At 34.7% G+C, this 26,812-nt stretch overlaps 2 protein-coding genes across 5 annotated transcripts in view; both read left to right on the forward strand.

The window, feature by feature from the left end:
* LOC141330894 (anoctamin-1-like) overlaps positions 1–18,459 on the forward strand; it is an 80,960-nt gene extending 62,501 nt beyond the window's left edge. For all 4 annotated transcript variants that reach the window (XM_073835683.1, XM_073835686.1, XM_073835685.1 and 1 more), the window contains 7 exons: positions 45–145; positions 3,803–3,939; positions 4,755–4,907; positions 11,000–11,052; positions 11,512–11,696; positions 11,792–11,897; positions 16,788–18,459. In XM_073835683.1, the coding sequence (XP_073691784.1) occupies positions 45–145; positions 3,803–3,939; positions 4,755–4,907; positions 11,000–11,052; positions 11,512–11,696; positions 11,792–11,897; positions 16,788–16,985 (933 nt within the window). In that variant the 3' untranslated portion in view covers positions 16,986–18,459. The remainder of the gene's footprint in view (positions 1–44; positions 146–3,802; positions 3,940–4,754; positions 4,908–10,999; positions 11,053–11,511; positions 11,697–11,791; positions 11,898–16,787) is intronic.
* Positions 18,460–20,091: 1,632 nt separating this feature from the next.
* On the forward strand, positions 20,092–26,215 carry fadd (Fas (tnfrsf6)-associated via death domain). Its single transcript, XM_073835687.1, has 2 exons — positions 20,092–20,638; positions 25,472–26,215. Exons 1-2 carry the CDS (start codon positions 20,338–20,340, stop codon positions 25,750–25,752), a joined length of 582 nt encoding a protein of 193 aa, XP_073691788.1. The 5' UTR covers positions 20,092–20,337; the 3' UTR covers positions 25,753–26,215.
* Positions 26,216–26,812: the final 597 nt, after the last annotated feature.

The following is a 26,812-nucleotide window of genomic DNA, read 5'->3' on the forward strand; positions in this document are numbered from 1 at the left end:
CTCCATAGTAACTGAGTCAAATCTCTCTCTGTTTCTCTCTGCAGTGCGCCCATGCCGGCTGTCTGATGGAATTGTGCATACAGCTCTGCATCACCATGCTTGGCAAACAGCTCATCCAGAATAACCTGTTTGAGATAGGCATTCCGTGAGTACATGCAGCATAGCAAAGACATGAGTAGATGGAAGACATCTGATAAATTCCCACTGCACATTATAGGTGTGGTGCTCGTTTCTTGACGTGATTGCTTTAGGGAATAATTGTACTTTGACGAGAGCATTGTAAATACCTGCCATGATCTGATTTTTCTTTTTTTTCTTTTTTTCATGAACTGACCTTGCTGACCTTTTTTGTGTCTTGCTTGCAAATACATATTATGTTTCTCTTGGACTAATGCAAATATACGGGATTGTAAGCACAGCTCAGGCAAATGCCTCTGAAAGTAATACAGGTTAAAAGAAATACATGAGCAGGTCCAAACAGAATCTACAAAATTCTTACACATTTTCTGACCTGATTTTCAGGGATGTGCAGAATCTAGTTATCTAGTCACATGTCACTGTTTCCGGGTCCAAATGCTGCTTCAGATCCCAAAAACAGCTCATGGTGTGCTGTCCTACTTGAAAATCATGATCCTAGCCTTTATTTGTAAATCTTAGCTGGCCAAACAATAATTTTACTTTTTATTAAAATATCGATTGTGCCTCTGACGTTCAAATAATTTATTTAACAATTTCATTTATTTATCGTCTTTTACAATAATGTATTATTCACAGTTTAGGCTGCATGTGAATCTACTGTCTTTCTGTTTACAATGTATTCGAAAAAGTAATTTATTGTACTCATTGTAATCGAAAAGGTGATTGATTCACATGAATACAGCAGTCTGTTTTACCATATTAAAGAGCATGAAAAATGCATTATTGCAAGACTTTATAGCAAGAATTGTATTTCGCTATAAAAATGACAGATTTTAAAAGCTGAGACTTTGTTTTATATTTAAAGTGCCAAAAGCGCAAAGCTTATTGCTATTATTAGTGGCTGGCACACTAATGGAGTGGCCTAATGAACGCTATAAAAGAATATAATTTCCAAACTGTCCCTTCAAGTATAACACATTGTGTGATTTCTGCTAATAATTCCTCATATATTCAAATAAATTCCGGTGGCCTGGCAACTTCTCCCAGTGCTCCCAATCTGGGCCATTTGCAACTTGAATCGCTTTGATTTAGTTCTCGTAATTTTGACTTTATTCTTGAAATTTCGACTTCATTCTCGAAACATTTCAACTTTATTTTCAAAACAATTCTACTTCATTCTCAAAACAATTCTACTTTATTCTTAAAACATTTCTACTTTATTCAAGAAACATTTCAGCTTTATTCTCAAAACATTTTGACTTTTTTCTTATCATTTCGACTTTATTCTTGTAGTTTAAACTTTATTCTCTAAACATTTCGACAGAATTCTCATCATTTTGACTTTATTCTCGAAATTTTGACTTCATTCTCGAAACATTTAAACTTTATTCTCGAAATATTTCTATTTTATTCTAGAATCATTTAGACTTTATTCTCATCATTTTAACTTTATTTTCAAAACATTTTGACTTTATTCTCGAAACATTTAAACTTTATTCTCAAAACATTTAAACTTTATTCTCAAAATATTTAAACTTTAATTTCAAAATGTCAATTTATTCTAGAAACATTTTGAAAATTCTCAAAACTTTTGACTTCATTCTCGAAACATTTCAACTTTATTCTCAAAACATTTAAACTTTATTCTCGAAATATTTCTATTTTATTCTAGAATCATTTAGACTATTCTCAAAACATTTAGACTTTATTCTCATCATTTTAACTTTATTTTCAAAACATTTTGACTTTATTCTCTAAACATTTTGACTTTATTCTCGAAACATTTAAACTTTTTTCTCAAAATATTTTAACTTTAATTTCAAAATGTTTCTAATTTATTCTAGAAACATTTTGAAAATTCTCAAACATTTTGACTTTATTCTAATAATTCTTACTTTATTTTCAAAACATTTTGACTTTATTCGTCATTTCAACTTTATTCTTGTAATGTAAACTTTATTCTCAAAAAGTTTTGACAGTGTTCTCATCATTTCGACTTTATTTTTGAAATTTCAACTTTTCGATTTTCTTCGCAAAATATTTTGACTGTATCCTTGTCATTTCAACTTTATTTTTGTAATTTACAAGAACGAGAACTTTTGTTTCGCGTGAACTTTTTTTGTTTCAAATGGTTCACAAATAAAGTCAAATTGTTTTGAGATTAAAGTTGAAATTACTAGATATTATCTATTTCAATATTTATTTAATATTTTATTTAAGTTATTCATTAATAGTTTATATTATTAAGTATAATTATAAACAAGTAATAAGCAGCTGTTACATTGAGGAATTGTGAAAGCGTTGTTTCATTCCCATGAGTTTGTGTGTAACAACAATTCCCTTCTCATTCACCGTATTTAGCCAAAGTACAAATATTTAAGAAATTACTGCTGTTTGTTACTAACTACCATTATGTCAGTGCATATAAATGTAAACATTTCAATATCATTCTCATTTGTGTCATTTTTATGACAAAAAGTAGGAACATTCCTTGAAAGAATAGTCCAAAAAAAGAGGATATTTTGAAGAATGACCAAAACTGTTTGGTCACAACAATTTTCTTCAATGTTCCACAGAAGAAAAAGTCATTAATTTAACTTCATTTTGCATTATTTTTAATCTACTTACTGCTCGGTTGAAATGATTGTTCCTTTTCATCCAAGATGTTCATGTCTTTCTTTCTTCAGTCAAAAAAGAAATTGTTTTTTGAGGAAAACATTTCAGGATTTCTCTCCATATAATGGATATGTATGGTTCCCCCGAGTTCTTATCGCGAAACAATCGGTTATTTTCAAAACAAATTTACAATTCATATACTTTTTAACCTCAAATGCTCGTCTTGTCTCTGCTATGCGCATGCATAGTCTTTGAAAATCCGGGTCAATACAGTTAGGGTATGTTGAAAAACTCCCAATTCGTTTTCGTCTTTTACTTCAAAATCCTCCTACAAAGGTGTTTTACCTTTTTTTTTAAAAGGGCGTTTGATCTTCTTTGCATGTTCACTTTGTAAACACTGGGTCAGTACATCTGCAGCAATGTAGGACGATGTAGAAGTTGGGGAAGAAAACGAGATGGGAGTTTTTCCACATACCCTAACTGTATTGAACCAGATTACACAGACTACACATGTGCATCGCAGAGACGATACAATACAAGCATTTGAGGTTAAAAAGTATATAAATTGTAAATTTGTTTTGAAAATATCTTTTCACTAGTTAACACCTTTCTTCCTCAGCTGGTTTAGAGCCTTTTGAAGCTGCATTTAAACTGCATTTTGGAAGTTCAAACTCTGGGGCACCATACATATCCATTACATGGAGAGAAATCCTGAAATGTTTTCCTCAAAAAACATGATTTCTTTACGACTGAAGAAAGAAAGACATGAACATCTAGTATGACAAAGGGGGTGAGTACACTGTCTGTAAATTTTTGTTCTGGGAGTGAACTAATCGTTTAAGCCATTTCAGAGCAAACACAGATATTTAATTTAGGTTAATCCAATTTGCTAAAATATAAAATAAACAAATACGCACGGGCAGCTCACAACAACATTTTAAATCATGGCTGTTCTGATGTAAAAGAGCACATGTAATAGATATGCCTGAGTTCACCAAGTCAGATATATGCAAAAGCCACAGTGATCAATAATGTATCTGTGCCACAGGAAACTGAAGAAAATGCTCCGACAACGCAAGATAGACAAAAACCATCAGGAAGAGCTGAACAAAACGCTTCACCGTCACGAGAAGGACCACTTCCTTGGGCCCTTTGTCGGACTCAACCCAGAGTACATGGAAATGAGTGAGTCACTACACACTACGCGCCCACACACACACACATACAGACGTATAAACATTGTATTCTCTCCTGGTCCTGCTGGCTCGGCTCTCTGCACTCGTGTAGGAACACGGCATCATTAAAAATGTATTGTAATTACATATTCCGATTATGATGAAATATTAAATTCACGTTGTCCACAACCACTAATTGAAACGTCTAACCAGAACTAAACAGATTTATGCACCTCATCTGTTCAAAGCACTGTTATAAGAGATTAATTCAAGCACCTAGACGGCATGTATGCTAAACTGGGTACACGCACGTCCATTCTGTGAAGGATCTGCAGTGTTATTTGTGGAGTTGGTGTGTTACCGGCCCCTCCTCTCATCTCGCCTCATCTCTGCTACAGCGTGGGCTGGACTTCTGCTAAGAGAGAGGCATTATGGGTCCAAAGGGGGGGCTGGCAGAGCAGCGTGAGATTATGAGCTTTAGTTCTGGCTTGAATTCATTAATAACATCCCACCCCCTCATCTACCATCCTCCATCTATACTTCTATCATCTATCCTTCTACCTCTCCTGTCCCATTCCTTCTACCCAATCTCCTCCTGAGACCCTAAACTAGTAACATGCAAGAGCATCAGCTAAAATCAGATTTTAAATAAAGTAAACCCTTGAAGGATAATTCTTTTGAATTATCCTTTTTCATTTAAGACCAAGCTTCCCAGCATACCAATGTCTGATTTATTTTTTAAGTTTGATAAGATGTTCTCAGTAATTCTGTGAGTTGTGCTTCAGTGGAAGTTTATTGGTGTTTGTGTTTCTTTTTCTTATCTAGTCATTCAGTTTGGGATGGTGACCTTATTTGTGGCCTCCTTTCCGCTGGCTCCCCTCTTTGCCCTACTGAACAACGTCATCGAGATCCGTCTTGATGCCAAAAAGTTTGTCACGGAGCTGAGAAGGCCGATCGCTGTAAGAGCAAAGGACATTGGTCAGTATCTACCATACACACTGATTTTATGTGAATTATTATTATTTTTTGTTTGGCTTTATTGAGATCTAATAGTAATGTGATGTGTATACACAACTATAGCATTCAATTTTAACTCTTTTTCTCGACACATTTCGACTTTATTCTCGTCATTTTGACTTTATTTTCGTCATTTCAACTTTATTCTCGAAACATTTCAACTTCATTCCTAACATTTAGACTTTATTTCCACCATTTCAACTTTATTCTCATCACTTCTGCTTTATTCTCATAATTTTAACTTTATTCTCGAAACATTTTGACTTTATTCTCATCATTTCCTCTTCATTTTCGTAATTTCGACTTTATTCTCGAAACATTTAGACGTTATTCTGTTATTCAACGTTATTCATTTTGGCTTTATTCTCATAGCATTTCGACTTTATTCTAATAATTTTTACTTTATTCTCGAAACATTTCAACTTTATTCCTAATATTTAGATTTTATTCCGGTCATTTCGACTTTATTCCTAATATTTAGATTTTATTCCCGTCATTTTGACTTTATTCCTTTCATTTCGACTTTATTCTCGTAATTTTAACTTTATTCTCGAAACATTTCAACTTTATTCCTAATATTTAGATTTTATTCCCGTCATTTCGACTTTATTCCTAATATTTAGATTTTATTCCCGTCATTTCGACTTTATTCCTAATATTTAGATTTTATTCCCGTCATTTCGACTTTATTCCTAATATTTAGATTTTATTCCCGTCATTTCGACTTTATTCCTAATATTTAGATTTTATTCCCGTCATTTCGATTTTATTCCTAATATTTAGATTTTATTCCCGTCATTTCGATTTTATTCCTAATATTTAGATTTTATTCCCGTCATTTCGACTTTATTCCTAATATTTAGATTTTATTCCGGTCATTTTGACTTTATTCCTAATATTTAGATTTTATTCCCATCATTTTGACTTTATTCCTAATATTTAGATTTTATTCCCATCATTTTGACTTTATTCCTTTCATTTCGACTTTATTCCTAATATTTAGATTTTATTCCCGTCATTTCAACTTTATTCCTAATATTTAGATTTTATTCCCGTCATTTTGACTTTATTCCTAATATTTAGATTTTATTCCCGTCATTTTGACTTTATTCCTAATATTTAGATTTTATTCCCGTCATTTCAACTTTATTCCTAATATTTAGATTTTATTCCCGTCATTTCAACTTTATTCCTAATATTTAGATTTTATTCCCGTCATTTTGACTTTATTCCTAATATTTAGATTTTATTCCCGTCATTTCAACTTTATTCCTAATATTTAGATTTTATTCCCGTCATTTCAACTTTATTCCTAATATTTCGATTTTATTCCCGTCATTTTGACTTTATTCCTAATATTTAGATTTTATTCCCGTCATTTCAACTTTATTCCTAATATTTAGATTTTATTCCCATCATTTTGACTTTATTCCTTTCATTTCGACTTTATTCCTAATATTTAGATTTTATTCCCGTCATTTTGACTTTATTCCTAATATTTAGATTTTATTCCCGTCATTTCAACTTTATTCCTAATATTTAGATTTTATTCCCGTCATTTCAACTTTATTCCTAATATTTAGATTTTATTCCGGTCATTTCGACTTTATTCCTAATATTTAGATTTTATTCCCGTCATTTTGACTTTATTCCTAATATTTAGATTTTATTCCCGTCATTTCGACTTTATTCCTAATATTTAGATTTTAATCCCGTCATTTCGACTTTATTCCTAATATTTAGATTTTATTCCCGTCATTTCGACTTTATTCCTAATATTTAGATTTTATTCCCGTCATTTCGATTTTATTCCTAATATTTAGATTTTATTCCCGTCATTTCGATTTTATTCCTAATATTTAGATTTTATTCCCGTCATTTCGACTTTATTCCTAATATTTAGATTTTATTCCGGTCATTTTGACTTTATTCCTAATATTTAGATTTTATTCCCATCATTTTGACTTTATTCCTTTCATTTCGACTTTATTCCTAATATTTAGATTTTATTCCCGTCATTTTGACTTTATTCCTAATATTTAGATTTTATTCCCGTCATTTCAACTTTATTCCTAATATTTAGATTTTATTCCCGTCATTTCAACTTTATTCCAAATATTTAGATTTTATTCCCGTCATTTTGACTTTATTCCTTTCATTTTGACTTTATTCTCGTAATTTTAACTTTATTCTCATTATTTCTACTTTATTTTCCTCATTTCAACTTTATTCTTGTAATTTTGACTTTATTCTCGAAACATTTTGCCTTTTATTCTCATCATTTCTACTTTATTTTCATCATTTCGACTTTATTCTCGAAACATTTAGACTTTATTCTGAACATTTTGACTTTATTCTCATCATTTCCTCTTCATTTTCGTAATTTCGACTTTATTCTCGAAACATTTAGACGTTATTCCGAACATTTCGACTTTATTCTCATCATTTCGGCTTTATTCTCATAACATTTCGACTTTATTCTTGTAATTTTGACTTTATCCCTAACATTTAGATTTTATTCCCGTCATTTCAACTTTATTCTCATCATTTCGGCTTTATTTTCATAACATTTCGACTTTATTAATGTCATTTCAGCTTAATTCTCATAACATTTTGACTTTATTCTTGTAATTTCTACTGTATTTTCATCATTTCGACTTTATTCTCGAAACATTTAGACATTATTCTGAACATTTAGAATTTATTCCGAACATTTAGACTTTATTCCCATCATTTCGACCTTATTCTAATCATTTCGGCTTTATTCTCATAACATTTCGACTTTATTCTTGTCATTTCTACATTATTCTTGAAATATTATGACTTTTAATCTCGTAATTTTAGATTTTTGGCTTTATTGAGATGTAATGGTAATGTAATGTTTACACACATAATTATAGAATTCCTGTAGCTTAAACAATAAAGCATGGCACCAGCAATGTCAAGGTCATGGGTTTGATTCATCATGGGTGAAAGTAAGTCACTTTGGATAAAGGCATCTACTAAATGCATAAATGTAAATTTACATAATAAGACATTACAAGTTATATATACCAGTACTCTGAAATTCAGAGTAAAAAAGCATATACCGGTAAATGAAAATATTGTGTTCTCCAAAAATTTGGATAATTACAAAAGTGATATTGATTTTATACAGCAGCTGAATAAACATGACTTGTCTCTTTCATTATTATTAAAGGGTTAGTTCACCCAAACATGAAAAAGTAGCCCATGATTTACTCACCCACAAGGCATCCTAGGTGTATATGACTTTCTTCTTTCAGTCAAATCCAATCGGAGTTATATTATATATTGTCCTGGCTCTTCCAAGCTTTATAATGGCAGTAGGTGGGTGTTTCTGTTCAACAGTCCAAAAGAAGTCCGTTAAAGTGCATCCATCTACATGCGCTGCTGAGAAGTAACGAATGTGGAAGCGGAGAGGAGAGAGCAAAACAAAACACCAGTAACGAATAAGAAGTACAAAAAGAGGATTTCGATAAAAGTCGAGAGGAAACTGGGTTTCTTTTGCTGAAGTAAGAAAACTTTGCTACCTTGCAAACAAACATGGTTTTCGCAAGGCTCGCGGGTACAACAGTAAGCGCAAGCTAGATTAAAGTGATTATTATATCTTAAATATGGATATTTTTCTTATAAAAACACTTCGATTCACTACAGGAGGCCTTTATTCACCCCCCAGAGCCGTGTAAGGCACTTTTTGTTTTCGATTAAATTCACTTCATTGGACTTGTTTTGGACTGTTGAACAGAAACATCCACCCACTGGACAATGGGACAATTTGTAATATAACTCTGACAGGATTCGACTGAAAGTAGAATGTCTTGTACACCCAGGATGCCTTGAGGGTGGGTAAACTAACCCTTTAAGTGACATTTTTATCAACGAAAAGTGTTCCAATCAAAGCCACAGCAGAAACATTGCGCATCTCCACAGGCAACTTAATTTTGGAAGGGATTGAATGTCCTTACTAAATGAATCAACTTTTTTGAATTTAGTTGAGTGACTGATTCACTGACTCATTCATCAAAAATCACTTGCTTTATACCCAAATTAGTCATTTTAAATGGATTGTTTGAATTATTCAATGGTGGTTTTAAAACATCATCATTTATGCAGTGCGATTGTCACTTCAGGCAGGTTCTGTGCCTCTTCTGCACTGCACAGATGGATTTTGTTAATACTGACTCATTTAATTGGTAACAGCCCATAGTGTCTTACTCTAACTTAATTTATTGATTACATTCAAAAAGCTGACATGTTTAATAAGGTTAGAGAACAAGTTGTCCTTATAAAGGTAAAAATGCCTTTGGGAATCAAATTAGGGGTAAAATGTCACCCATTAATGAAAAAGTTAATTTCTATTAGTGATCCTGCCTTGTAAATGTGAAGTTTGCATTTTCCTTTCTTTTTCTTTCTTTCTTTTTTTCTTTCTAGCAGTGATTATGTTGGTTTAAAACTTTATTGTGTGTATGAACTGTTTTCTCCAAACTGAAATTCAACAACAGTCTTTTTTAATTATGTTATAATGTTCAAATTTCTATAATAGCTGTTAGATAAAACAACACCATAAACAAAAATCAACTGCATGATTAAGATTTTCATGTTAAGTAACTGTTTTCACTGTTAGCAAATTATTGATGTCTATATATGTATTTATTTTTGCAAACCTAACTTCGGTTATCAATATACCCTGCTCAGCGTAGTTTAAAGTATGGTAAATGAACTGTATCTTTTTTTCTGGACAATAATGGAAATGTTCACTTGCTTTTTTCTGGCCAAGCCAAAAGGTTTGTCTATCTATAGACTTATCTCATGTCTTAATTTTGAGAAAAGGGCAGACGCATGTTTTCATATCACTAAACTGAATTTAAAATCTACAACTTTAAACAGGATTGAGCTGCACATGATTATACACCGCTTTTAAGTTCTAGATGTAAACTACTGAAGTTATATTTTTAAGACTTTATCACCACCTAGTGGTATTATGCGGCAACAACGTGTTTTAATTTTGTGACTCACAAACCCTGTCAAGAATGCGGATATATCAAAAGAAAGAAAGATTTTGGTCAAAAATTATTTCTTACACTTTAATTTAAGAGTATAATTTATATATTTGAGATTTATTCATAAATTGAAAGCTGCTTTCCATTGATGTATGGTTTGTTAGGATAAGACAATATTTGGTCGAGATACAACTATTTGAAAATCTAAATACTAAGAAAATTGCCTTTAAAGTTGTCCAAATGAAGTTCTTAGCAATGCATATTACCAATCAACAATTAAGTTTTGATATATTTATGGTGGGAAATGTACAAAATAGCTTCATGGAACATAATCTTATTGGCATTTAAAAAATCATAATTTTGACCCATACAATGTATTTTATGGCTATTGCTACAAACATACTCGTGCTACTTAAAGCTGGTTTTGTGGTCCATGGTCACAGTAAGAAAATGAAGAATATTTTACTCACTTTCATGACAATTTGTGACCCTGGACCACAAAACCAGTCATAAGGTTAAATTTTTACAAAACTGAGATATATACATCATATGAAAGCTCAATAAATAATGGTAAGGTTTGTTAGGATAGGCCAATATTTGGCCGAGATACATCTATTTGAAAATCTGAAATCTAAGGGTGCAAAAAATCAAAATACTGAGAAAATCACCTTTAAAGTTGTCCAAATTAAGTTCTTAGCAATGCATATTACTAATCAAAAATTACATTTTGATATATTTACAGTAGGAATTTTACAAAAAATCGTTATGGAACATGATCTTTACTTAATTTCCTAATGATTTTTGACATAAAAGAAAAATCAATAATTTTGACCCATACAATGTATTTTTGGCTATTGCTACAAATATACCCCAGCGACTTAAGACTGGTTTTGTGGTCCAGGGTCACATTTAGGGATGGCATTCAGTCTTACCCAGCACTATTTAGTGGCTTTAATTATAATGACATTTAAAATACAAATATGTGTATTCCAATATCTCTCTATTTCTGTTTTTTTTTTTTTTCATCTTTAGGAATCTGGTACACTCTTCTCAGAGGACTCAGTAAAGTGGCCGTCATTGTTAATGTAGGTTTTTCGTTCCATGTGTTTGTTCTGAAACTATTAAGTATCGTAATGTACCTGTTATGTAAACTACCGTGCACTGAAAGTAATTATTAGTGGCAAGCATTACTACTAATTTTGTCACTGCTCAGATTAACTGTACGTTTTTAACATTAAGCAATAATCCTTGGTGAACAACTCACTCCTTAAAATTTGTGCGGAGAACATGAGTGAAACCTTTAGTCATCCCACACCTGAGCAGAGGTGTGCTGTTACTTTTCCGAGCAATCTGACTAATGATGTTCACATGGTGGATTAAAAAACTGGTGAAAGAAATCTCATAGTTACTTAATGCAAGACACAAGCCAGTATTAGAGATTAGAACACAGGGCCAGTTTGCAAACACCCAGAACACCCTGATGAATGCATAGAAACTTATTACCAAGGTTTGGCGAAGGCTAATCCTCCTGTGTCACTCTTCAGGCGTTTGTGATCGCATTCACCTCTGACTTCATCCCACGCCTGGTCTATCAGTACATGTACAGTCCAGACGGGACTCTTCATGGCTTTGTCAATCACACCCTTTCATACTTCAATGTTAGTCACTTCCAGCCTGGCACAGAGCCTTTGCAGCCAATGCACCTGGGATACAAAGTGGAGGTTTGCAGGTACTGAGTTTGTTTTTTGGGTGTCTGAATGTTTTTTCTATTTAGATGTGGTGTATGACTGTGCATAATATTCATTATGTTTACACTGTCCACAGATATAAAGATTACAGGGATCCTCCGTGGTCTGACACACCATACCAGTTCTCAAAAGAATTCTGGGCCATTCTGGCGGCCCGATTAGCTTTCGTCATTGTCTTTCAGGTCAGTTAAAAGATTCATTTTAAAAGAAATGCACAGGTCATAATTTCACCTCTGTAATAATACTATGATTAATAATGATCATATGCTTAATTAGAACAAAAAAAAGTTATTAAAATGCTCCTAACTCATAATTTTCTCATAAAAGACAGTTACACATAGTCCACAAGAGAAAATAATAGTTGAATTGATAAAAATGACCCTGTTCAAAAGTTTACATACACGTGATTCTTAATACTGTGTTGTTACCTGAGCTGTTTTTTTTTTTTGTTTAGTAAGAGTTGTTCATGATTCCTATGTTTGCCTGCTGTTCTTGAAAAACATTCTTCAGGTCCCACAAATTCTTTGGTTTTTCAGCACTTTTGTGTATTTGAACCCTTTTCCAACAATGACTGTATGATTTTGAGATCCATCTTTTCACATTGAGGACAACTGAGAGACTCATATGCAACTATTACAGAAGAGTCAAATGCTCATTGATGCTCCAGAAGGAAAAATTATGCATTAAGCGCCAGGGGTGTAAACTTTTGAACATAATGAAGATGTGTAAATTTTTCTTATTTTGCCTAACTATCATATTTTTTTCATTTAGTGCTACACTTCAGAAGATACTTACATTTTCCCAGAAGACAAAATAAGTCAAATTTACCCTGATTTTCAATTACCCTGAAATTCAAATCCACTGAAGCATCAGTGAGTGTTTCAACATTCTGTATAGTTGCATATGAGTCCCTCAGTTGTCCCAAGTGGGAAAAGATGGGTCTCAAAATCATACAGTCATTGTTAAAAAGGGTTCAAATACACAAAAATGCTGAAAAAACAAAGAATCTGTGGGACATGAAGGACTTTTCTAAAAGAACAGCAGACAGTTTAACTGTTTAGGACAAACAAGTGACTCACAACTATCACTAAACAAAAAAAAAAAAAAAAACCCAGCTGTGTATCATTCAGGTAACAACACAGTATTAAGAATCAAGTGTATGTAAACTTTTGAACGGGGTAGTTTTTATAATTTCAACTATTGTTTTCTTTTGTGGACTATATGTAAATGTCTTTTATGTGAAATATCTTATTCAGTACTAAATAAAAAATAACATGCATTTTGTATGGTTGCAGAATCTGCAAAATGTTATATAAAATTTTACTTCAACTGTATGTACACATTATGTATATATGTGTAATATATACATTAGAAATCAAAATTAAAGAGCAAACAATTTTCTTACATTTCAAGGTCACTGCTTAGTCCTATTCGAAGTTATCCTAACAAGAGTAGAAGGGCAGATTTTTCTGTCAGAGCCCGACAGGCATTAAGATATTTATGTCCGAACCCGATCCCAGCCCGACACAGTTAAAATCTTTTTTTTTTCTCATACTAATGACACATGCACTTTTTTTGTGTGGAAAGCCCGCTTTTATTAAGCAAGTTGTCCTGGCTAGTTTCACACATTTCTGCACACAGGAAGACGGATTTGGGGTAATGTTTTTACATTTATTTTAATCACAAAAACGAACATTTGCATCAAGTGAAACAGGCCCGTTGGCTACCTACTAAGCAGTTTTAAATTTTAAATGGTCAATGCCTTACGCTGGTTTCACACTGGAAGCGCAAGCAGAGCAGAGGCAGCGCAGAAGCAGCGCGTATGCAGAGCGGGAGCAGCGCGTGCCCATTGTGCTTTCACACTGGCAGCTGAACCGCGGATTGTGAACTTCAGTTACATACGAGTATCGTTCATTCAGTTGCGGATTTCAGGTGTTGTCCGACAATTAGGCTATTGGTCATGTGCTTTTATTTATGATATGGGCAGCATGCTGTGATGCGGACGTGTTCCCCTCTGTCCCACATACACAGGCTAACATGCTGTATAGTTTACAAGATAAAAAAATATCTTTCTCTTTTTTTATGTTGTAGATTTAAGTAACAAATGAGAAACGCTAAATTATTTAATAAATTTTCAGACAAAGGTCGTCCTAATGATTCCCAGTTTGGTTTAAGATAATTAAAGCAACTGTTTTTCAATAACGAAAAGAATATGTAAAACTATGGTATTTGGGGTAAAAGTCGCCCCTGCTGTTGGGGCTAAAGACACAATAATTTACAAGATAATTAATAGATGACTGACTTTTCAATATGTTGACATGACATGGTTCGATTCAGATGGTAAATATCATAATTTATTATGGTGGTTGTCCACCAAAGATAATCATCAGGTTTATAATGAAACCATTATATGTAAAAACATGATAAGACACATCATATACATTTATAATTTGTTGTTACTACTGTAAATCTATATTAAATTATTATAGGATCTCCTTCAGTACTTTCAGAAATTTCACTTTTAAAAACATTGCTAACGTGATTGTTTTGAACAAGTGTAACTACGACATTATTTATAAAACCCCACAAAAACATTATTTAGTGCTGGTGAGTCTTTTAAAGGGGCTACATGCAACTTTTTCCCCAAAGTAAACGTAACAATAGCCTTTTTATTTGACCATTTATGACTCAAACATCTCCTGATGAGCATACTGACACCTTGTCAGCTCACAGTGGGTGCACCTATAAGCCTGTATCCTATTTTTTCCTATTTTCTGTCGGGTCGGATTTTTCGCACTGTCTGCAGATGTGACGTCAAGCGGGTTCATGTTAAACGTTTCAGATCACTCTGCCACCACCGCTAGTCAGCAATTAGCCTATTATTGCAAACAAACATAGTTTCTCAAACAATATATGTATTTGACTGTTCTTACCTCTGTAAACATAATGTTGACTTCTTTGCAGCGGATGACTTGTGAAGTTTGCACGTACAAGCGCGCGTTGCCAGAGCGAGCAGAAAGGAAGAGCAGTTCTGTTTTTTTGCCACAGGTGTCAGTCGCGAGTTTAAATTTCAGAAAACTGCATATAGCCCCTTTAAGCCGTGATTGTGGTGCATATGATACACGAAATTGTTATTTTTTAAGTTAATCAGGTCAATTTTGATGAAGAACAATGCACTGTGACTTTAATCCAGCGTAAGCGGTGCAGCAAAAATAGAGTCGCCGCCGAAACGATCGCGGCACTGACGCTTCTGCTTTGCTACGCGCTGCTGCGCCGCCTCTGCTTGCGGTGTAAATGATCTGGTAATGGTGCGTTCACACCGGACGCGAATGAAGCGGCAAGCGCGAGTGATTTACATGTTAAGTCAATGCAAAGATGCGAATAGCCATCCTGCGGCGCGAAACGCGCGAATGAAGCGGCGCGCATTGAGCGTTTCAAGCGATTGCCGCGCCATTCGCGCGAGTTCAAAAATCTGAACTCTGGCGAAAATCCGCGCCGCGTTAACCAATCAGGAGCTTGCTCTAGTAGTGACGGTGGCAGAAATCCGAAACAACAATGGAGGACAAATTCACCGTTGCTGTCTGTGGTTACTCGGAGCTGTACGATACATCTTTGGACTTTTGTAGAAACAGGAATAAAAAGGATCTTGCTAGGAAGAAAGTGAGTGAAGAGGTCGGACCATCTGGTAAATTTAAAAAAACGCTCTTTACTCAATTTGACCTACACATATATACATATTGAGACTACAAGCAAGCTAAAGCTGGCAAATTGAGCTCATTCACCTATTTTACAACTACTTTCCCGCTGACGAGTGGCAGACGCCCCTCCCATGATGCGAATTCGCATCTGTTGTGAAGAAAATGTCACGCGCAAATGACGCGAATTTACCGCGCGAATGGCGCGAGTAAACTCAAATGTTCAAGCGTTCAACTACGCGCGAATAGCGTGTTTTTTCCGCGCAAGTCACGTCCGGTGTGAACGCATCATAACATGGGCGCCGAAAAAAATACGCCCTGCTTACGTCCTGCTTACGCGTGCAGTGTGAAACCGGCGTTATCGCGCTGATGTGACCGAGCCTGACCCGAACCCGAGCATCCTTTCTAAATATCTGTCCAAACCTGGCCCGGCCTGTCGGGTACCGTCGTGCTCGGGTCGGGTATCCATCCTCTAGACCAGTGTTTCTCAACTCCAGTCCTCGGGACCCACTGCTCTGCACATTTTGTATGTTTCTGAGTCTGACACACTCAGTTCAGTTCATGAATCTTTCTACTAATGAGCTGATGATCAAAATCAGGTGCCTTAAATGAGGAAGACATACAAAATGTGCAGAGCAGTGGGTCCCGAGGACTGGAGTTGAGAAACACTGCTCTAGACCCTATCAGTCATTGCAAGAGAAGTTGGTCATTCCAAATCTGTGATTTCCTCGAATATTGCAGGTTTACAATGACACTAATTCATGCAAGTCCCCAAAAAGGTTGGTCATCCACGTAAGACAAATGCACAAGAAGAACAGGGAATCAGTTCAACACTGCAGCTGGAATTGCTTGCCAGTTCAGTGCTAAACAGGGTAAATACAGATACATGGCAGGGTGAATGCAAATATTTGTCAGAACCTCCTTCAGCAACATGCAGTTCCTTCCCTGCAAGCATCTTCCAGTCAGCCTGCCATTTTCATGCAAGAAGGCCTGATCTACAAAGTCATGGCTAAGAAAAAACACTACAGTTAACAAACTATGGAAGAGAGTGGAAGAAGAATGGACCAAGATCACACCAGAGCCTTGTGAGAAACTAGTGATGTCCTGCAGCCACAGATGTGCTGAAGTCATTCAAAGCAAGAGCCTGTACACTTCCTACTAATTTCTGACAGCTGTAACCCTCCAAAATTTAGTTTCGTGCTACAGCGGTTACAGTTCTCTAATTTTGATTACTGTGTTTTCCACAAAATTAAGAATTAAGGTTTTTGTTGAAATGCCTTGGTTAATAGAACAGTTGTATACCTAACAGCTAATATTCCTTCAAATTTGGAGTCACTCTAATTCAAATGTGTACTTCTCTCTGGTCTCTCTTTACAGAATGTGGTAATGCTGATGAGTGACTTTGTGGATTGGCTAATCCCAGACATTCCCAAGGACATAAGTGTTCAGATACACAAGGAGAGGAACCTCGTTGTGGAATTGTTCATGAAAGCGGAACGGGGCAAGAAGTACAGGAATACCATCGGAGACCCAAGCCCCCAGCCGCTCCGCTCGCGTCCCAGCTCACAAGCTTAGTCCAGCGCTCGCTCTGATCCCAGTGCTGTGATGGAAGCAGTAATACGGTCCATTCCAGGACCTGTTTATCACTCAGTCCAGCTCTGTGACCTGCTCAAACAGAACGGAAAGGCTGTAGAGGACTGGCCTGGCCTGGAGGATCACTGCTGTAAGGATCAATGTTGCCACAAAGAATGTTACATGACTGCCGCCTCATTGGTATACCAGAAAAAAGTTACAAGAAAAAGATTCTTCTTTTTTTTTAATTACTATTATTATTATTATTTCTTATGTCTGTTACCGAATTAAACACTCTCCTGGATCTTTTTCTATCAGCTATATGCAACTTCTGCTGGTAGGCTTGTTTAGAAAGAGGGCTGTAGGGGTTGTTTCGTTTTATCTGTTGACTGATGAATATTGTATGTAGTTTTGTGAAGCATTGCTGCTTTAGCATTTAAAGAGCATTTTATCTGAAAATACAACGCTTTTATATGAATTTTAACATGGAAATGTACCGTTTACGTTTTCGATATTGATAGAATAGGATTGAATTCTGAACCAACTCGTTTAAAGTAGTTTTTAAATTATTTAATATTAGACATTTCATTCAGAATAGTTTCAGTCAAATGAATTAGCAACTATCAACATCATTTTGTTTCCTTTTTAGCCACTAAGTTGTTCTGTTCTGTCATTGTAACAAATGTGTCTGTTTAGCTTTTAGCTGTCTATATATAAAATATAGACGCAAGACACTACAAATTAATCAAAGTAACTGAAATCCTCACTCTTAGTCTTTTTTAGTATTCTAGAATTTCTATTCTATGCGGTGAAGAGATTCTAAAAGGATGTCGATTGATCTTAGGGATTTTTGGCAGCATGCAAGTGCTTGGTTTTTGGGTAGTGCATCTGAAAATGCCTTTGTGCTGAGAAAAGGTACGCTGTATATAAACCCATGACGTTCAAGAGGCCTTAATATTCATGAAAATGCGCTGCGTTTATTAATAATGAGTCATATGGACAGAGTTTTGTGTCTGCTTATCTGAATGTTTTATCTCGTCTTGATTCGTGACGTTCCAACCTTGATGAATGGCAGTTATGATAAAAACAATATATATTGGTATGTTGCATGTGTCTTCCATTTACAGAAACTTAATAAAATTAATAAAATATTAATATAAAATATGAAGACATACTCTGTTTGGACACTTTTTTGAAAACAATTGCACAAAACTATACTTTCACACATTGTTTTTTAATTAAATATTCATGTACCCCCTGAAAGGCCTTGGTTCTACTTTTATCATAGCCTAAATTTACAATGTAACCCCATTTTTAGACTGTTACATCATCCACATACTGTTTACCTCTGTGAAAGAAAGAAACCTTTAAATGTCTGTTATGTCATTGTGGAGTTTCTGTGTCTCAAACTGCTAATGGGAGGTTATAACTACTTTTGCCTTTGAATTATGTTTCTAAAATAAATATGTCCTATACATTTGGTGTGTGTGCCGTTTATTGACTCTTTTACTGACTAGAATCACGTTGTTTGGAAAAGAAACTCACCGAATTGATATTTGCTGCTTCTTGTAGTCTGTTTTATCGACAGAGTGCTCTCCTTTGAGTTTAACAAATGAGGAGGATCAATAATAGGAAGTAGGTTAATTCAATCCCCAATTTCAGTGTTGCGAAATTCGATTCAGTTGGCGAATCGATTCTTCTGGTTCAAAACGAGTCACCTGAATCATTGACGTCTCTGGAAAAAAATGAGCACGTCAATTGTAAAGCTTCTTATGTGATTAAAAACAAAACAACTCAGTTTCGTGTGTGTGTTGGTCATACAATCATCGCACAGTTCAAGTGTTCTGTATTTCGGCTATTACGTTATTTTTTCCGGTTCAGTCCAAATTAACTTGTTTAACAGCTCAAATTATTTGTTCTCGGAAAATTACGAATAAAAGATGGTTTATTTCTAATTTTTTACAATTATTTTGGTACTGCTTTTAGACGTTTGAAACTCGGAGTCAGGCAGTTATTTTCACTTAATAACCGTTCATACCTATTTAGTCTGGTTTTGTGTATGGCAAGCCATTTGGCTTTAATTCATTCGCAGGACATGAATTCTTGATATCAACCATTCAATTTTTACTACTTAAAAATACAAATTCTTGGTATCAAGAATTAGATTTTTACTAGTAACAATGGCTATTTTTGTTATTAGCGGTTCTTCCACACTGACTGAATCAATCATTTCTTTTTAAAAAGTCGAACTGTTCATTAGAACGGGGTGTCCCAATACTTTTGGCAATATAGTGTACAATTACTAGTACAATTACTTTATTTTTGATATCAGTATTCAAATGGTTCTGCTATTTTGCTATAAACTGAATTGCTACTAGTAAAATGCAGATTTTTGACATCAACAATTCTACTGTCACTCATGACTCTGTTCATTTCTGATATAATGAATGTGATTGTTACTAGTATAAAAGTCATTTTAGATATTAGAAATTACTCTCCTAATTATTGATATCAAAAAATACATTTTTAGATATCAGAAATAATAAATGCAACGTTGAAATGTATTTACAGACATCAAGTATTAACATTTTAACTAGTAACAATTGAATTCTTGATATCAAGAATTCAGCTTTACCAGTAACAATATAATTATTGATATCAAAATTATATTTTTATTAGTAAGAAACACAAAGCTGATATGTGTATTTAGAATTTTAACTACGAAGGGAATTCTTGACATCAATTGAATTTGAAAAGCAGTCTATGGTGACATTTAACTAGTGAAAATACAATTACAGATATCAAGAATTATATATTTTTCTAGTTGAAATGTAATTCCTAACATCAAGTATAGAATATTAACTTGTGAAAATTAATTTGTTGATATCAAGAATATTTTTAGTAGTAGTGGAAATGCAATTGCTGATATCAATAGTAGCAATTGTTAAGTCTAATTCCTGATATTAATAAGTAACATTTTAACTAGTAAAAATGTAATTGTTTATATCAAGAATTCATATCCTGCGAATGAATTAAAGTTAAAACGGCTTGCCATAGTTCGAGGATGAATCGAACCTCAGAACAGTCGACTCAAAAGAACAATTCGTCCACGAATCGAACACCGCTATATGTCCAAACGATTCACTACTACAAAAAGACTGATTTAGACGAACTAAAGTTTCGCGGGTGTCATTTTTGGTTTCTAGCTGACCCACCAAAGCAGTGGAGTTGTGGACACAAGGGAGGGGATTTTCACGATGGTTTGCTAAACTTGAGAGCTGAAAGTGAAAGTGGGTGAACCGCCCAGGCGGCGTCGTGCGGCAGTGCTGGACTTGTGTTAGCATTCAAACACACCATGGATAACCAGGGATTTAGAGCGATGCTACTAGCGATCTCTGATAAACTTTCTGAAGAGAATTTGAAAAATTTAAAGTTTTTGTGCCCAGACATCGGGAAGAAGAAGCTTGAGAAAATGAATAAGGGGGTCGATCTTTTCGAGTGCTTGATCGAAAAAACGGCCATTGGGCCTGATAACACGGAACATTTGCGATTCCTTTTAAACAAGATCGATCAGCAAGTTCTTCTGGAAATAATAGATGAATACGAGAGAGGAGCGACAAGAAGCCCTGCTGATCCACTGGATGCAAAAGAGCGAGGTTTGCATACTTTTACTGAACACTTGCGTTTCATGTTACATTGAGGCTGTTCACTGACAGCCGAGAGTGCATCACAAGGCAGGTAGACAGCTGTAGATTCATATTTTTGACTTGCATTCTAAATGCCTCTGTTTTTCAAGTGGAATGATGGTTTAAGGGAAGGTTGAGGTGTAGTTTCTATGATTTTTTTAAACGTATTCTATCGATTTGTACCGCTGTTGCACTGTTTACTCAGTTGCTTCCGTCTTATCACTAGTATGTGAAACGCTAGCTCGATATGGCAAGCCGGTTTAACATGTGTTCCTTTAAACGAACTAATATCTATTAAATTTGAGTAGTACTTCTTTAACGACTATTGTGTAGTCCAATAGTAATTTTTTTATTTATTAGATACTCTTTCGATACTGTCCCAGTAATGAAACTATCAATCTGATCAGAACTTTGTTGAAAAACCTGTTGTACATAGTCTGCTACATACCTAATGTCTGAGTGATAATACATACTTGTTTAGTAAGTAAAAATGCCTTTTAGTAGACTATAATTATAAAAGTATCTAATTTATGGTCGTGGTACACATGGTTTTTGCTGTGAACTCTTTACCGATTGTGAAGTGTAATAGGAATTATATAGTTATTAATAAGACAAACACTGAAGCTGGTTTGCTTAACCAAACATTATTTTTTTAGAAAAATCATGTTCAAATGTAAGTCTCAAATATGATACAAGAGGCTTTTGAGGATTTTTGTACCTGTATTGTATGGGTCAAAATGATTGATTCTTTAATGCCGAAAATCATTAAGATATTAAGTAAAGGTCATGTTCCATGAAGATATTTTGTAAATGTTCTACCGTAAATGTACCAAAACTTAATTTTTGATTAGTAATATGCATTTATATGAACTTCATTTGGACAACTTTAAAGGCAATTTTTTCAGTATTTAGATTTTTTGCACCCTCAGATTCCAGATTTTTAAACATTTGTATCTATTTCTTGTATCAATTAAAAAAATTTACCTTTATGACTGGTTTTGTGGTCCAGGGTCACATGTTATTGATATTTATATGCATTTTATGCAAGTAGTCTGCTATACTTTTATAGAAATAGATTTATTCACGTCTTCTAGATTTATACACTACAATCTATGAGAATTTCATCATACTTTTTGGCCAAATAACAAAAACATTACACCAAATAGCATATTTTTGTTCAGTATGGGACTCTTTCTTTAGCTTCAGATGTTCTAGTTATATCAAACTATATGGGGCGTAAAAGTCTGATATATGATAGTGTGTGTGTGTGTGTGTGTGTGTTTGTGTGTGTATATATATGTATATGTATATATATATGTATGTATGTGTATATATATATATATATATATATTAGTGGTGGGCCGTTATCGGCGTTAACGTGCTGCGTTAACGTGAGACTTTTATCGGGCGATAAAAAAAATATCGCCGTTAATCTATTCTCAAAATTGGGTTGGGAGCTGGGTCTAAACTAGGCAAGCTATGATGACTTTCACCTTGATATTTTAACGCGGATGTCTTACCAAAGACTATAGAATATGGTCGGGCGTTTATGTCTCCTCCGCCAAAACACAGACGGGATCGCGTCGTCCTCCATTCATAAAAACCGAATCTACTATAGCGCGAAATGGCACGTAAATTCGTCGTTTTTTGGATTCATAAATCAAATATGATCTGTCACTTAATTCAAATCGCGATATGGACTAGTGTCTGTGAAAACTGAAATGCAAAAAGACCGTTTTAATATGAATCCGGTATGTTCCGTTTGCCTAGCTGTATGTATGAAATTCATACTATGAATGGTGGAGACGCGCTTTTACTACACGCATACTGAAACACACGTGACGCTCCCGGTAATTTTTGGCATTTGCATCTCACATGAACAGATAAACTCAATCTCCAAAACTGCTGTGAGTGTCACTTATGCCGTTTCATTTGAGAAAACTCGCATCATGTCATACTGTACACACAGAAACTTCACGGCAACCTGTCAAAATAAAAGTACGGCGTAACATGTTTAGTCATTATTTGGGTAGCACACATATTCTGAATGCCTTCAGCAGAATTCAAATTAGCCATTTTAATCTAGATTAATCTAGATTAATTCCAAGATTTAATCTAGATTAATCTAGATTAAAAAAATTAATCTATGCCCACCCCTAATATATATATATATATATATATATATTCTCTTATGTCATATGTAAGACGTTGCGTCTGCATTGTCAGAAAAAACAGGTGGAGGAGAAAAGATGCATGTTAATTGCAAAAAAAAAGTAAGAATTAATGTTAAGAATTAGATATGAAACCATCAGGAACCATATAGTCTCCAGTGCCACCATTTTCCAGAACTGCAACCTGCCTTGAGTCTTTAGAAGTGCAATGTGTCAGGTTCTCAGAGACTTTGCTTGGGCAAAAAATCCTAAAAAAATGACCCTCAATTAATAAGAATAACATTCTGAAGTGTTGTGAAATACATAAAGACTGTTTTTTTTATAGGCTTTATAGACAGATGAGTTGAGAGTGGCTCTTGAAGGACCAGCACCACATCCTCTTGTAGCACTCTTTCGAGTTTATCCTCCAGAATCTGGCAGTAAGTTTTGGGACTTCAGTTTTAGTCCATCTCCTATCCTGAAATGTCTGTCTTGCAGAGATGGACCAAAATGAACTCTTAAAACTTACTGCCAGATTCTGGAAAATATATTTTTGAAAGAGTGCTACAAGAAGATGTGGTGCTAACTCTTAACATTAATTCTTACTTTTTTTGCAATTAACATGCATCTTTTCTCCTCCACCTGTTTTTTCTAACAATGCAGACGCAACGAGCGTTTTTCTGTCCGGTGGTCATGCCTTAACTTTGCAAATTCCAGTATTGCATTAGTATTGCATCCTTCTAATGGGCATTTAATAGTTTTTGACTTTTCAGTCTGAGGTAAATCTCTTTTTTTGGCTCATTTTATCTGTAAAAGAAAATGTGCCTAATAATTCTGCACACCTGAATATAAGGAGTTTTTCACTTCCAGCATTCATGGACAATTATATATCACTTATAAATAATTAAATACAAAATGAATAGTAGTTGTTAAGATAGATGTGGTTTGGAATTGGTCAAATGTGCTTGGAAAAAAAAAAATGACCACAATATCAATGTGCCTAATAATTATGCACACAGTGTACAACATAAGCATTTGGGGTGGCCGGAAAACGCAAACTTTTGAAAACTGTTTTTAAAAGGCAAGTTTTTGAAAATGATACTATCATCGTCTCCATGTAAAACTACAAAATACACTACAAAACTACAGAAATATGTGTTATGAGTTCAGTAATATGTGACCCTGGATCACAAAACCAGGTTGTAAGTATCAACAATAAATTGTATGTATCAAAATTATTGATTTTTTAATGACAATTATTCCATGGAATGTCTGGATACTGGATTCTGATTGGCTGGCAGGTGTGCAGTAAAACCGTTTAATGCACAGGTAGTTCCAAGTCAGTTTAATCACTGTTCTATATTAATGCGCTGCTTTAATTGATGCACGCAAAAGCACAGAGAGAGAGAGAGAGAGAGAGGTCGGAGATCGCATTGTGCTGCGCACATACATAAACTTCTTGTCAGCGTTTGCCTGCGATCCTTATTAAAATAGCCTAGATACTAGATAGCTACATTATATTCCTCAGCAACGGGGCGGTAAAGATGCTGTTTTGTAATGAATTGTTGTTTGTAGAGAGAGACGCACAGCATGCAGGCAGGTAACGTTAACGTTACGCACACACACAACTGTCATCTCTCTTGCCTTCACACTCTCTCTTGGTCGATCGATAATCTACTGAAACAAATGCTATATTTCATTCAAATAAATGTGATCTTACCGGACTATTTAATCTCCGAGTCTGATTTGAAGCGGGCAGAATGGTAGAGCTGCGTGTCACAACTGACGAAAATAACCGTCTTTTTTTATCCATTCAGTCAAATTTTGCGCTGCAAATATCAATCCTAGTTTTAATTTGTCTATAACCATGGAATAAGCGGGATAATCAACGGCTTGCTGTGCGTTAAAGGATTTAAAATGCACTTCGCGGAGGCAACCACCCTCCGCTTCGCGTCGGGTGGTTATTAGCCTCCACGTCGTGCATTTAAAATCCTTTAACGCACGGCAAACCGTTGATTATCCCTTACATATCATTAGGATATTGAGTAAAGATCATGCTCCATGGAGATATATTGTAAATTTCCAATTGCAAATATATCAAAACCTAATTTCTGATTAGTAATATGCATTGCTAAGAAAACTTTAAAGGTGATTTTCTCATTATGCTGGATTTTTTTTCCACCCTCAGATTCCGGATTTGACCAAATATTGTCTATCTTTATTCAGATGATGTAGAAATCTTAATTTCCAAAAATTGACCCTTATGACTGGTTTTGTTTTGTGGTCCAGGGTCACAAATGCATATAGGTGCGTAGAGCTTCTTTACTAGTGACATTTGCCAGCAACTGGCCGGATTACCTGTGTTTTTGTGGATCTATGTTAATGGGGATCATTGACACTTCAAAAACTCTAAAGTTTAATATAACGTCATGTAAACGCACCCTTATGCCACACTTACAACTGTACAAAAGTTATTACATCCAGTAAGAAAATATAAAACAAAAGTGGTATTTATTTTAAAGAAGGATGCATTAATGTGATAAACTACAGTGAGGCTAGTTGTGTGCAAAAGTCTTGTATCATTTGTTTGAATGCGGCTGGGTTTGACTTTTAATCAGATTCTAATTCACGTGTTCTGTTTTTCTTTTTTTAGAAAAAATAAACGTAGCAACTGAAGTAATTGTTGAACATTTGGGTAAAAAGTGGCTTCAAGTTGGAAGAAAACTGGGACTTCAGCAAACTCAGCTGGAAGGCATTCAGGAGAAGCACAGCCGTGACCTGGAGGAGCAGGTGAGGGAGCTCATCAGACAGTGGATGAAGAAGAAGAGAGAAAACGCCAGAGTGCAGGATCTCATCACAGCTCTGCGGGACTGCAAACAGAACCTCACCGCTGATCTGGTGGAGAAAAACCTCAGAGAGCTTGGAGCACATTAAAAATCACTGCTCCATTGTAAATCGCCAGAACTTTAGGGTTAATAATGTGAATTTCTTTTTGAAGTGCAAATGAACTGAATGATTACATAATGAATTACATATGATTTAGAGAATAGATTTTACATTTGTAATGATATCGCAGAGGATGAAAGTGCCTTACTAGACCTTTTTCTCATTCACCCTTGCAAAGGGTTTTCAGTTTTTACAGAACACACTCAAAACAACACTGTTCTTGTATTTGCTGATTTTGTTAAAGGATGTATGGACACTTCCAAAGGAATAAAGGGATTATGATTTATGATCGAACACTGTACCTCTTAACACTGTTTGATAAAACACATTTTGAGCTATATATTTTCTTACTCTATATGTCACAGTACAGAAATGCGCAATCTATTTGAAATTCCCAGTTCATTCTATCTAATCCTATGATTTAAATATACAAATACACTGTCAAAGCAAAGTTCATTTCTCAGAAGACTTCAGTACTTACTCTCAAACTGCCTCACACACAGAGGCATGTGTTCAACATGTTCCAGCAAGAAGTCACCTGACATGTCTTATCAGCTCCACCAGAAAGATTTCTGGAGATTGCATTATTTGGGAAAAGTTTATCGAGTCATCTCATCTGTCTGGTTGTATAAAGTGAGTTTCCCAAAAGCCATCAGCCAGTCTAAATGGCTTGAATGGAGACCACTAGGTGTCTACAGTCTACTTAAAGGCTGGATTACATCTAAATCTGAACAAACATTAAAACTCTAGGCTCTAAAACTTTAGAGCTGCCACGATTTGTTGATTCTAATCGACTATTCAATTTTTAAAAAGCCTTTCACGGACTAGAGTCCATGAAAGGCATTATTAGACTGTTTTCCACGGCTGCATTATATATTAAACCCATTTAAAAATCAGAATAAACATAATTCCCCGCTGAAAAAAACAGCATATGCTGGTTAGGTAGGTTTTTGTTCAGGGATGCTGGTTTTAGCCTGTTTATGCTGGTCCTTTGCTGGTTTATGCTGGTCATGTTGCTGGTCAAGGACCAGCATAAACCAGCAAAGGC

Source organism: Garra rufa, chromosome 3 (assembly GCF_049309525.1).
Source record: "Garra rufa chromosome 3, GarRuf1.0, whole genome shotgun sequence".
Lineage (NCBI taxonomy): Eukaryota > Metazoa > Chordata > Actinopteri > Cypriniformes > Cyprinidae > Garra > Garra rufa.